General features: G+C 34.4%; 1 protein-coding gene across 4 annotated transcripts in view; it reads left to right on the top strand.

The window, feature by feature from the left end:
• The first annotated feature begins 620 nt into the window (after positions 1–620).
• Positions 621–14756, top strand: part of l(3)mbn (lethal (3) malignant blood neoplasm) — a 50702-nt gene continuing 36566 nt past the window's right edge. For 3 of the 4 annotated variants that reach the window (XM_075306099.1, XM_075306097.1, XM_075306096.1), the window contains exons 1-2: positions 621–954; positions 1046–1169. In XM_075306099.1, the coding sequence (XP_075162214.1) occupies positions 922–954; positions 1046–1169 (157 nt within the window). In that variant the 5' untranslated portion in view covers positions 621–921. The remainder of the gene's footprint in view (positions 955–1045; positions 1170–14756) is intronic. The other variant, XM_075306098.1, reaches the window with a different exon arrangement.

Here is a 14756-nt window from a genome sequence, read left to right as displayed (position 1 = left end):
CTCAAATTCCCCCTATGATAAATGAATGGTATGCCATATTAATAAATCAATAAAAGTAAAACCAAATATCAAAAAAAAAAAATCGAAAAAGTGTCAAAACCGATTGAAATTTTCTCAGATGAATTAGCAAATTAATGAGTCGTGATATATGGAGGAGACGAACAATGAGGATGTTTACACTGATGACATATTGATTCGAAGAGTTGGTAATTCAGAATTTTTTGCACTCACAAATATTACTACAGAAGATGTACAGGAGAATACAAATCTTTTCACGCATTACCCGTTAGCCGATGGGATTTCTAATGACATGCTTTAGTTGTGTACGTGAGTATTTTATGCTCACATAGCCAAATATGCCTAATGCCTCCCCAAAACAACTAAAGGCATTAGAACAAAACAAAAATGCGAGCCGAGTGGAAATAGATGGTAACAGGTAGCATCTGTTTTATCATCACAAAGCAGCAGTCACAAAGTCTCCCCTTGTTCTAGGTAATCAACGACAACGATCGATTCAGAGGTGTTTTGTTGATGGTGGTTGTGCGGTTTGGAGATTTGCAGAGGCAATAATCAGTTTTTACGATTCTAAAGTTTTAAAATGTTTACCTAATGTTATGGGTCCAGTCAATATCGAATAGAACGTCGTAAGGTGTGTTTCACCAGTGGCCAAGCTTTCCCATCTAAAGAAAGGAACCATAGAATAATAACAAAAATATAAATATAAAAAAAAATTGAGGGGAAAACAACAAAAATAACAAATAATAATTCCCAAAAAAGTGAGGCAGATTTGTGAAACAAAAAAAGCAAAAACAAAAAATTAAGAAAAAATACCAAACAAAACGATAATCGCGGAATATATATTCAAAACTTAGAAAACCCATTAAAAAAATTTTAGTAGAATTTTTGAATAAAGCCGTGATTATGGCGAGGTTTAATATTTGTACTACGAGTGTTGTAAGTGTGATTTTCTCAAATTAAACAAAAACAATTAGCCTCCAATTCTTGTGCTGTACATCAAATTTTATGACATCATTTCTTTTCCAAGTTTATTGTGTCTTTGGCGGTGCTGTGCTGTAATCTGCTGCAACAATGTTCGGCCCAGACCACAGTGCGTCCTTATAAATTTGGCTTTACCATCAATGAACAACAACATCGTAGCGAAAAAAGAGGTTAGTATGAAAATGAAGGTCATGGCACCTTAACAGAAAACGTATGATAAGCTTTGATGACATTAATCAAGCGACGCCGCCTTATGTATGCATCAATAAATTGATGTTAATTGTTTCTCTGAGGATAGACATTAGTGGCATCTACAATCCGAAGCCAAAAACAAGCAAAACAACATTACAAGTACAATGGTGTTGGTTTTTTTTTTCTATTAAACATGAGGCAAATGTTGCATAAACATTTTGTCAATATTTACCAAATATGTCCCCTATTCAATATCATATTCAGGGTATGTGTCTTACCTCAAAGTATTTATCATTAAACACATTGGAAGAAAAGATGTTTGTTTGAAAACACAAAAAGGATAGATCAGGTTTAAGGGGCAGCGCTTTTTATACCCTCCACCATTTGTCATTCCGTTTTTAACACATCGAAATATTGCTCTAAGACCCCATAAAGTATATATATTCTGGGTCGTGGTGAAATTCTGAGTCGATATGGGCATGTCCGTCCGTCCGTCCGTCTGTTGAAATCACGCTAACTTCCGAACGAAACAAGCTATTGACTTCAAACTTGGCACAAGTAGTTGCTATTGATGTAGGTCGGATGGTATTGCAAATGGGCCATATCGGTCCACTTTTACGTATAGCCCCCATATAAACGGACCCCCGAATTTGGCTTGCGAAGCCTCTAAGAGAAGCAAATTTCATCCGATCCGGCTGAAATTTGGTACATGGTGTCAGTATATGGTTTCTAATGGTCATGCAAAAATTGGTTCACATATGTCCATAATTATATATAGCCCCCATATAAACCGATCCCCCGATTTGGCTTGGGGAGCCTCTAAGAGAAGCAAATTTCATCCGATCCGGCTGAAATTTGGTACATGGTGTTAGTATATGGTCTCTAACAACCATGCAAAAATTGGTCCATATCGGTCCATAATTATATATAGCCCCCATATAAACCGATCACCAGATTTGACCTCCGGAGCCTCTTGGAAGACCAAAATTCATCTGATTCAGTTGAAATTTGGTACGTGATGTTAATATATGGCCTCAAACACCCATGCAAAAATTAGTCGATATCGGTCCATAATTATATATAGGCCCTATATAAACCGATCCCCAGATTTGACCTCCGGAGCACCTTGGAAGAGCAAAATTCTTCCCATTCGGTTGAAATTTGGTACGTGATGTTAGTATAGGGTATCCAACAACCATGCAGGAATTGGTTCCTATCAGTCCATAATAATATATAGCTCCCATATAAACCGATCCCCAGATTTGACCTCCGGTGCCTTTTGGAGAAGCAAAATTCATCCGATCTGTTTGAAATTTGGTACGTGGTGGTAGTATATGATTTTTAACAACCATGTGAGTTGAAATTTGTGGATGACAGTCTTTCGTAGAAGTTCCTACGCAATCCATGGTGGAGGGTACATAAGATTCGGCCTGGCCGAACTTACGGCCGTATATACTTGTTTTAGGCTCACTTAGACTACTCGGTCCATTGTGATACCACATTAACCAAAAATGCCCATTGCGTATAGGCATTTCTAGTGTTTTTTACCGTTGAACCCACCCGATATTTTGAAAAAATATTTATTTTAAAAATATTTACGTGATATTACATTTCATGAAGATTGGTTAAAATGGTAGGTGTCTACACGCTCACAAAAAATCGCTTCTGTAACATATACTCCCAAACATATTTTGCTTCAAGCATATACATTTTTGGGTATTGCCCAAACATTTATATGTTTGATCTCTACCAATATATAATTTGTTTGAAAGCATATTGGTCTAAACAATATATGTTTGGGTAGTCTAAGTTGCAAACATTTTGTATTTTTGCATCCAAATTCAATAATGTTGTCTTCCAAAAAACAATATGTTATTATGTGAACATATAAAATGTTTGTAAGCATTTTACACCCAAAAATATTATATGCTTAAAAAAAATTCTCCCAAACAATATTGTGCTAAAAATTTTATTTATTTATTTATATATTTACAATCATAATGAATTATGAAAATAAACAGGTAATATAGGTGCTAACAACATAGGTTTTCGACCTGAATGCTCAAAATTTTGTTTCTGCCCAATTGTATATTCCCCCACATCTTTCTCACTTCCACGAGATTTTTCTGTAATACAAACATTGTAGAAGAAATTATTCAATTGTATGATTTTTTTATTTTAATTTTACCTTTTGCCGGACGGGGATTCGAACAGCGGACCACACAGTTTGTAAGGATCAAAGAAGTAGCTGATCAATTGCCCAAGGAAAAATAAAATGTTAATTTTGTAATAACAAGCAACAACCACCAACTTAATTCAATATCGCTCCCTGTTAAATAGCGCTCCAAGCTACTAAACACATATATGTTTATAGGCTATTTCTAAATTAATATATGTTTGCATCCAAGCATATTATATTTACAAACATTTTATGTACCAAACATAATATGTTCTAACATATTAACATATATGTCCCAAACATGTTATGCTAGTGTATGAACATTATATGCTTGCACTCAAAAATATTGTGTTTAAAAATTTGTATTCCAAACATATAATGTTTATATCCAAACATATGAAAAACAGTCTTTTTCATCCGTGTATCTTTAGGACATTAATTAGATGGACAGACATCCAGGGCTATTTAAACTAAAAAGATGATTACAACTGGAACTAATGTAGTTTGGAAATTTTAGTTTTGCTTCAAATAGGTTAAAAACAGAGTGAGAATTAATAAATAAACAATTTAAATTTGATCGGAAAAAATATTATATGCATTCTAGAAAAATTGCGAATTTTTGTAAAAATATTGGAAGTCTATCATTTCGGACAAAGGTTAGAATGCATTGAAAATCATAAAAAATTATAAAAATTATCCAGTTGGCAAAATATCACAAAATTTTCTATAGAAATAAAATTTGGAAAAAAATTTCTATAGAAATAAAATTTTGACAAAATTTTCTATAGAAATAAAATTTTGTCAAAATTTTCTATAGAAATAAAATTTTGAGAAAATTTTCTATAGAAATAAAGTTTTGACAAAATTTTCTATAGAAATAACATTTTGACAATGTTTTCTATAAAAATAAAATTTTGGTAGATTATTTTTGGCTCGAGTGGCAACCATGATTATGAACCGATATGGACCAATTTTAGTGTGATTGGGGATCGGCTATATATAACTATAGACCGATATGGACCAATTTTGGCATGGTTATTAGCGGCCTTATACTAACACCACGTTGCAAATTTCAACGGGATCGGATGAATTTTGCTCCTCCAAGAGGCTCCGGAGATCAAATCTGGGGAATGGTTTATATGGGGGCTATATATAATTATGGACCGATATGGACCAATTCTTGCATGGTTGTTAGAGACCATATACTAACACCACGTACCAAATTTCAACTGGATCGGATGAATTTTGCTCCTCTAAGGGGCTCCGGAGGTCAAATCTGGGGATCGGCTTATATGGGGGCTATATATAATTATGGGTCGATGTGAACCAATTTTGACATGGTTGTTAGAGACAATATACTAACACCATGTAACAAATGTCAGCCGGATCGGATGAAATTTGCTTATCTTAGAGGCTCCGCAAGCCAAATCGGGGGATCGGTTTATATGGGGGCTATATATAATTATGGACCGATGTGGACCAATTTTTGCATGGTTTTTAGAGACCATATACTAACACCATGTGCCAAATTTCAGCCGGATCGGATGCAATTTGTTTCTCTTAGAGCAATCGCAAGCCAAATTTGGGGGTCCGTTTATATGGGGGCTATACGTTAAAGTGGACCGATATGGCCCATTTGTAATACCATCCAACCTACATCAATAACAACTACTTGTGCCAAGTTTCACGTCGATAGCTTGTTTCGTTCGGAAGTTAGCGTGATTTCAACAGACGGACGGACCGACGCACATGCTTAGATCGACTCAGAATTTCACCACGAACCAGAATATATATACTTTATGGGGTCTTAGAGTAATATTTCGAAGTGTTACAAACAGAATGACAAAGTTAATATACCCCCATCCTATGGTGGAGGGTATAAAAATTACGTTCCATAGTCGTGAACGGACAGTGACAAAATGAAACGGAAACGTTCACAAAAAAATCAAAACGGAAGGTTCACAATTTCTTCCACGAGCGTTCAGGATTTCATGAACGGCATTCGTTTTTCTTTGGCCATGAAAAGTCTTAAAATAATCCTTAGACGTTGTTATGGCGACTCCCTCGGTGGTGCAATGTGCTAAGGCGACTGTTAACGCATATGGTGCAGGAAAACACAGGTTCGAGTTTTTTTTATAAAGTCGTAACCATAACGTTTTCAGATCATGAATGCTGGTTGTTCTTTTAACAACGCATGGCGTCATTTTATCGTTGTCAGATTGAGCACTCCGTGCATGATTTTTTCTTTGAGTGAAGAAAATCACTTCAATCTAGGGTATCATATAGTCACCTTCGCCCGAGTTTACCTCTTTCTTACTAGCACTTTATCATTTTGTAACGAAAACCGGAGACATTTACAATTAATTTTATTTAAATTTCTTATGTTCTAACCACCACCAAACAGGCGATAAATCTTTAATGTCTAATAACATTGTAATAATTTTTACCCCATTGTTGAACATTGACACTTGGTGCTCAAACCGGAGGTGGTAAAATGTTTATTATGACTAAATGGATAGATGTTTGTGACAGCATTATCATTGAATATTTTAGGGGCAAGAGATTTAAACAAAAAAAATATTCTCAATCGAATATGTTGCGCAACAAAACAAAAATGGTCATCGTTTTTACAGTGCATAACCGGCGTCATCAAATAGTTGAGCGCCAACTTGAAAATTATATCTTACCGAATGGTGGATCTTCGAATACAAACAACAACAGCAAATTGAATATAGTGATTATGTATATTTTATAACCCCGGCCAAGTGGAGGAATCATATATTCCACGGGCCAATATTTGTAGTTTGGTTCTTAGCCACCACGAACTTCATCTCCATATTGTGATAATCTAATGGGACTTCTTTATGGGCGATTTATGAAGCACTAAACACCTGTTCTGACATCACTACTTAATGCCAATTAAATTCAAGATATTTTTTTTTTCATTTATGGTCGGAAATGTCACTATTTTATGCAAACATTTTGTTTTTCTGTTAATTAAATATTGGACCACAGAGTCAACATGAGTTGGATGTCAATATAGAAGAGGATGATCACACTGATCAATGAAATCCACGAGCTAATTTTGCATCTCTAATCGTTGTGTGCATATTTTTTTGAGGTACCATTCTAATGCAAATCTATGTACGCCCCTTAATCTTTTGTGAGAATATTTTAAAAATATATAAAATGTCTAATAAATTCACTATTTAATATCCCAATGAAGAGATATGCGTTTATTATTCTATTAATTTTAGAATTTTCATTTTATTTCATTTTTTATTATACGCATATATTTTTTCTCTTAGGCTAGTTTTTCTAGTCCATATTCACAAAAATTTCCATACAAATCGAATATAGATTCATGACACAATTCCCATATTAGTATACTTCTTCTATTGATATCCAACTAACGAAATTGTTCTAAAATGTTGGCCTCAAGTCTCATTAAAATAAAAAATAAAAAAAATAATAATAATAGTCTACGAGCTTAGTTAGCAAATGAATTTTTAATCAGTTGGAGGTTTGACACATATATTCGCAACCATTTCATTTAAAATGGGACGATAAAGATGAGTTCCATATGATAGAAATGAACTCAAGGTTTTCACAAAATGAAAACGGAATTTATTAAAAAAAAAAAAAACATTTTTTTAATAAATCAATTTTAGTAGGATTTTTTTGTTAGTATATTGAATGAATTAGCCTAACGATAACCGCCGGAAGTAGTTCTTATAATAATTTATTTGTTTACAGAAAAAGATTCGAGGGAATGAGCACAATATTCTTTGAGGAATTCTTCCAAGCATATACTATTTTTGGACTCAAAATGCTTCCAAACATATAATATGCTCACATAAAACAAACATATTAATGTTTCGGCAGTATTCAATAATATATGTGCTTCCTGCAAAATATGTTTGGAACATATGTTAAAGAAGCGATTTTTTTTTTGAGGGTGCACCGAAAAAAATATGGCCTAAAGTTCGACATATGGGACCATTATGTATCATTGATATTGCTTCCGAACCAAAGATGTGGATTCTTAAATTTAAACAGTTACCTTGCTTTAAATTTAAAAAATCTCCTTGAGTTATATGATAAAAACAAAAACTATAATTTATTAAATTTACCATATACCAAATACTTCAAAGTAAAAAGTGTTATTAGTTTTAAAAAAATGTAAACTAAAGATGCGAAATCCTCACAATAAGTCCTAGTCTATATATGAAGCTTTTTTTTATCTGTAATTCAAATACTCAATATCTTCGTTCTTGCTCTTGCTAATTAATAAAGATTATAATAAGAATCATATAATTGACTTTAGGCTTTAAATTTTTTTTCTAAAAATAATAGAAATATTGGTTTTACAAACCACTTCCTATTTACTAATCATTTACTGCCTCAAAATAGCTCTCTGAATCCGTGTATGTCCGTTCGTCCACCTATCTATTTATCAGCTTATCTATTTGCTGTTCGCATGATAGAAGTCCTAATTCTCATTAAATTAAATTAAAAATCTGGTAAGTAGTTCAGGTGAAAAAACTCATTACCAAACGCACTCCTAACATTACTGCCAACAATACCTTCTGCTTGGAAGTAATGACTTACTGCCGACGAATGCTTTTGGTTACCATATATAGCCCATATATAGCCTTCGCCCGATTCACACTCATATGACCACAGAGGCCAATTTTTAACTTCGATTTAGTTGAAATTTTGCACAGGGAGTAGAATTAGCATTGTAGCTATGCGTGCCAAATTTGGTTGAAATCGGTTATGATTTAGATATAGCTTCCATATATAGCTTTCGCCCGATTTACACTCATATGACCACAGAGGCCAATTTTTAACTTCGATTTAGTTGAAATTTTGCACAGGGAGTAGAATTAGCATTGTAGCTATGCGTGCCAAATTTGGTTGAAATCGGTTATGATTTAGATATAGCTCCCATATATATGTTTTTCTGATTTCGACAAAAATGGTCAAAATACCAACATTTTTCTTGTAAAATCGCCACTGCTTAGTCGAAAAGTTGTAAAAATTATTATAATTTTCCTAAACTTCTAATACATATATATCGAGCGATAAATCATAAATAAACTTTTGCGAAGTTTCCTTGAAATTGCTTCAGATTCAAATGTTTCCCATATTTTTTACTAAAATTGTGCTTCACCCTAGTGCATTAGCCAACTTAAATTTTGAGTCTATAGATTTTGTAAAAGTCTATCAAATTCTGTCCAAATCGAGTGATATTTAAATGTCTGTATTTGGGACAAACCTTTATATATAGCGCCCAACACATTTGACGGATGTGATATGGTATCGAAAATTTAGATCTACAAAGTGGTGCAGGGTATAATATAGTCGGGCCCGCCCAACTTTAGACTTTCCTTACTTGTTTTTTACTAACATTGTGTTCCACCCTAGTGCATTAGCCGACTTAAATTTTGAGTTTATAGATTTTGTAGAAGTCTATCATATTCTGTACAGATCGAGTGATATTTAAATGTATGTATTTGGGACAAACCTTTATATATAGCCCCCAACACATTTGACGGATGTGATATGGTATTGAAAATTTAAATCTACAGAGTTGTGCAGGGTATACGACTTTCCTTACTCGTTAATAATGGACTCAATATTAGATCTAGTATAGATCTTAACATCCGGCGTTTTTGTGCAGATTCAGATAATTAGGAAATACGATTTATTTCGCACACCTCTTTCACTGATATCCACGAATGCTTATTCAATAGGGGTGGTTTAGGGTATGATATAGTCGGTCCGGCTCGACTTTCTACTTTACTCACTTTTCAATGTTATGACTGTTTATCAAAACAATTTACATCGTAAAATTTAGGTTAAAAATTTACATCAACTTTTTGCGTGAGTACAAAATAGGTAAATGACGTTTGGTAACCGAAAGCATTCGTTTAAAGTAAGTCATTATTTCCAAGCACGAGATATTGCTGAAGTTAATGGTATAAGTTCTTTGGGTAATGGGTCTTTCACTTCAACTGCTTGCCAAATTTTTGACGGGCACCGATTGTGATATTACAGGTTGTAAACTTTTCCCTTACAAATGAATGCTACCTATTTGTTTTCCTCAATGCTAATATGGCCAGAGTATCTTCATTTATTTACCTATTCTATTTGCTACCAGTTGCTATAGTGTCCCAATGCAATTAGTTTCAGCCGGTTTTTAGCCGTTATTCGTTATTTTATCTAAATGAATCTGTATAACATGGTGCAAAATTTAATTCACTAATTATTCTATAGCTAAATATTTATATTAATACTGGCGAAAAATATTTATATACCGTAACAAGAACAACAATAGATTGTTCCCCTAATAACACAAACAATTACACATTGTTTTCATTTCGTTTATTATTCATAAATACAAAACTTTATGTTTTCATGATTCCCTAATTTGTATGAGAAATTAACATTTTATGTTTATTCTTTTTTGTATTTCAAATGCAAAATTAGTATTCATAAAAATTGATTTTGAAATTCCAAATCAATTCAAATTCAATATAAAAAAAATTATTTGAAATTGAATATGTTTTTTGGAAACATTTGATATTCTAAACTATTCCATGGAAATAAAAGAAAAAATGTCGCTTGTTAACACACGATTCAATTAGGAAGTTTTATTGCGTTAGCTAGGAGTGGTCAAACTGGTATTGATTCTAAGAAGCATAGTAAATTTCTACAGCATTATCAGCATTTCTCCAGAAATCAGATCCTTTAATAGTTAGCACATTAAGTGATGAATTTCGGTAATCTTCATTCCTTTAGCTACTTTTATTTAATTAAATCAAAATAAAATAACACTTGATATTTATTTTATGTGGGTTATAAAATAACTTTTAAAGAGAATCATTCGAAAGCGCCGATATATGATACCCTAATAACAATATTAAAGGAGCTGTAGTCGAAAAACGAAAAAAAAAATGGCAATTTTTTCAACATTTATGGAAGATGGAATTTTTCCGACTTAATATATTTAGCATTATTGTCAAGAGTCAAGAGCTCCATCATTGCTGCAAGAAAAATTCACAGCTTTTTTCGAGCTATGGCGAAAAAAAGAATTCGAATTTGGCGAAAAAAAAAGAACGGCAACCAATCTAGCAAAATACAGAAATTACTGTTCTCCTCTCATTGAGTACTTTCGGCTGGGATAAGTGATTTTTTCTTTGAAGTCAAAAAGTTGAATATTGCTTCCGTGTGTAATTTATATTTAGCCCAAATTTTTTACAGAATACTACCATTAGTCCAACCTAAATCAGGTACGAAAATTGACCATATCGGGCATAACAGGTTGGCTGATAAGTCCCCGATCTAGCAAAGAAAACACATTTTATTGTCAAAATTCGTTTTTATTATTCAACATAGTTCCCTTCAAGAGCAATACAACGATTATAACGACCTTCCAATTTTTTGATACCATTTTGCTAGTACTCCTTCGGTTTTGCCTCAAAATAGGCCTCAGTTTCGGCGATCACCTCTTCATTGCAACCAAATTTTTTCCCTGCGAGAATCCTTGTGAGGTCTGAGAACAAGAAACAGTCGCTGGGGGCCAGATCTGGAGAATACGGTGGGTGGGGAAGCAATTCGAAGCCCAATTCATGAATTTTTGCCATCGTTCTCAATGACTTGTGGCACGGTGCGTTGTCTTGGTGGAGCAACACTTTTTCTTCTTCATATGGCACCGTTTTGCAGCGATTTCGACCTCAAACGCTCCAATAACACCATATAATAGTCACTATTGATGGTTTTTTCCCTTCTCAAGATAATCGATAAAAATTATTCCATGCGCATCCCAAAAAACAGAGGCCATTACTTTGCCAGCGGACTTTTGAGTCTTTCCACGCTTCGGAGACGGTTCACCGGTCGCTGTCCACTCAGCCGACTGTCGATTGGACTCAGGAGTGTAGTGATGAAGCCATGTTTCATCCATTGTCACATATCGACGGAAAAACTCGGGTGTATTACGAGTTAACAGCTGCAAACACCGCTCAGAATCATCATCACGTTATTGTTTTTGGTCAAATGTGAGCTCGCGCGGCACCCATTTTGCACAGAGCTTCCGCTTATCGAAATATTGATGAATGATATGATCAACACGTTCCTTTGATATCTTTAAGGACTCTGCTATCGCGATCAACTTCATTCTTCCAAGCATATAATATTTTTAGGCTCAAAATGCTTCCAAACGTATAATATGATCACATGAAACAAACATAATAATGTTTCGGCAATACCCAATAATATATGTGCTTCCTGCAAAATATGTTTGGAACATATGTTTTTTGAGGGTTTTATATTTATTCTGGGTCTTGGTGAAATTCTGAGTCGACGGACATCAGTCCATCCGTCCGTTTGTGGAAATAACGCTAACTCGCGAATGAAACAAGCTATCTGCTTGAAACTTGGCACGAGGAGTTATTATTGATGTAGGTATTGCAAATTTCCCCTACATTTGGCTTCCGGAGCACCTAGGAGAAGCAAATTTCATACGACCTGGTTGAAATTTTTCACCTGATTGCACTCCAAAATAACCCAAGGGATTGAGATCTTGGGGCAATTTTACGGTGTAGGATTAACTTCGTTTTTAACCAATTCTTGGACGTGCTGAGTGCGATGGTGCTGAGCCCTGCTCGAATGTCCATAATCTGCGGCCGAAATATCTACTCAGGGCTGCAATACTCTCCTTGGGACAGTTTCCCAATAATATTCGGCACTAAAAGATATTGTCGTGAGACAAACGAATGCGAATAATGTACAATCGACCCTCAAAGTCAAGTCCTCTCAAGTGGTCATCGGTAGTGAATGGGTTGACAATTCTGAAAAATTCTTTAAAACTAATGAAATCGTCTTTACATTTGTTGACTTTTTGTATCTTCACTACAAAGCAAAAATGCAATAGAAATAGGAGATCTTCAATACATTATTTTAAAAACGTTTTTTATTTGAGACCTAACACAATTTCTACTTTAAGTCGAGTCTGAGTTTGGAAATTTAAATTGACGGTAACACGTCTTTAAAGGACTTTAATAGCTTATCAAGAAAAAAATTGAAAAACGAATAAATTAAAATTAGTTTCCTAGAATTCCAGACACATATCACGCTTCAATTCCATCACGAATAGCTTTATTTTTAACATACGATACTTCAGTTAAAAAATATAAAACAAAACAAGTATATACGGCCGTAAGTTCGGCCAAGCCGAACCTTATGGACCCTCCACCATGGATTGCGTAGAAACTTCTACTGAAGACTGTCATCCACAATTGAATTACTTGGGTTGCGGTAACATTTGCCGATGGCAAGGTATCTTAAAACTTCCTAGCACCGTAATATATACCACACGCAGAGAAGGAATATGATCACCTCAACCATGTTTCAAGAGCAAAATGTTATTTTTGGATGGTGACCATGTAACATGTTTATGGCAAAAATGTTCTTTTCTCCCCAAAAATAATATGCTTGCCAAAATCAGACACATAATCTCCGAGAAAATAACATGGTTGCGACAAACATGTTACATGGTCACCATTCAAAAATAACATTTTGCTCTTAAAACATGGTTGAGGGGATCATATTCCTTCTCTGGGTGCACATAGTCCATACGTGGTATATATTAAACTAAAAAAGGCCGATTAAATACGTACATAACTAAGTTTAAAGTTTCCATAAAAATAAAACTTTGACAAAATAACATTTTGACAACATTTTCTATAGAAATATAATTTGGAAAAAAATTTCTATAGAAGTAAAATATTGACAAATTTTTCTATAGAAATCAAATTTTGACAAAATTTTCTATAGAAATAACATTTTGACAATGTTTTCTATAAAAATAAAATTTTGGTAGATTATTTTTGGCTCGAGTGGCAACCATGATTATGAATCGATATGGAAAATTTTTGTGTGATTGGGGATCGGCTATATATAACTATAGACCGATATGGACCAATTTTGGCATGGCCTTATGCTAACACCACGTTGCAAATTTCAACCGGATCAGGTGAATTTTTCTCCTCCAAGAGGCTCCGGAGATCAAATCTTGGGAACGGTTTATATGAGGGCTATATATAATTATGGACCGATATGGACCAATTCTTGCATGGTTGTTAGAGACCATACCACGTACCAAATTTCAACCGGATCGGATGAATTTTGCTCCTCTAAGAGGCTCCGGAGGTAAAATCTGGGGATCGGCTTATATGGGGGCTATATATAAATATTGACCGATGTTATCCAATTTTTGCATGGTTGTTAGAGACCATATACTAACACCATGATGAAATTTGCTTCTCTTAGAGGCCTCGCAAGCCAAATTTGGCGGTCCGTTTATATGGGGGCTATACGTAAAAGTGGACCGATATGGCCCATTTGCAATACCATCCGACCTACATCAATAAATACTACTTGTGCCAAGTTCCAAGTCTATAGCTTGTTTCCTTCGGAAGTTAGCGTGATTTCAACAGACGGACGGACGGACGGACATGCTCAGATCGACTCAGAATTTCACGACGACCCAGAATATATATACTTTATGGGGTCTTAGATCAATATTTCTATGTGTTACAAACGGAATGACAATATACCCCCCCCCCCCCCCCCCCCCCCCCCCCACCCATCCTATGGTGGAGGGTATAACAAGTAAGGAAAATCTAAAGTCGGGCGGGGCCGATTATATTATACCCTGCACCACTTTGTAGATCGAAATTTTCGATACCATATCACATCCGTCAAATGTGTTGGGGGCTATATATAAAGATTTGTCCCAAATACATACATTTAAATATCACTCGATCTGGATAGAATTTGATACAAAATCTATAGACACAAAATTTAAGTCGGCTAATGCACTAGGGTGGAACACAATGTTAGTAAAAAATATGGGAAACATTCAAATTTTAATGAAACTTCGCAAAAGTTTATTTATGATTTATCGCTCCGTATATATATGTATTAGAAGTTTAGGAAAATTAGATTCATTTTTACAACTTTTCGACTAAGCAGTGGCGATTTTACAAGGAAAATGTTGGTATTTTGACCATTTTTGTCGAAATCAGAAAAACATATATATGGGAGCTATATCTAAATCTGAACCGATTTCAACCAAATTTGGCATAGCTACAATGCTAATTCTACTCCATGTGCAAATTTTCAACTAAATCGGAGCACAAAATTGGCCTCTGTGGTCATATGAGTGTAAATCGGGCGAAAGCTCTATATGGGAGATATATCTAAATCTGAACCGATTTCAACCAAATTTGGCACGCATAGCTACAATGCTAATTCTACTCCCTGTGCAAAATTTCAACTAAATCGTAGTAAAAGATTGGCCACTGTGGTCATATGAGTG

Source organism: Haematobia irritans, chromosome 4 (genome assembly GCF_050003625.1).
Source record: "Haematobia irritans isolate KBUSLIRL chromosome 4, ASM5000362v1, whole genome shotgun sequence".
Lineage (NCBI taxonomy): Eukaryota > Metazoa > Arthropoda > Insecta > Diptera > Muscidae > Haematobia > Haematobia irritans.
This window is presented reverse-complemented; position numbering and strand designations above follow the sequence as displayed.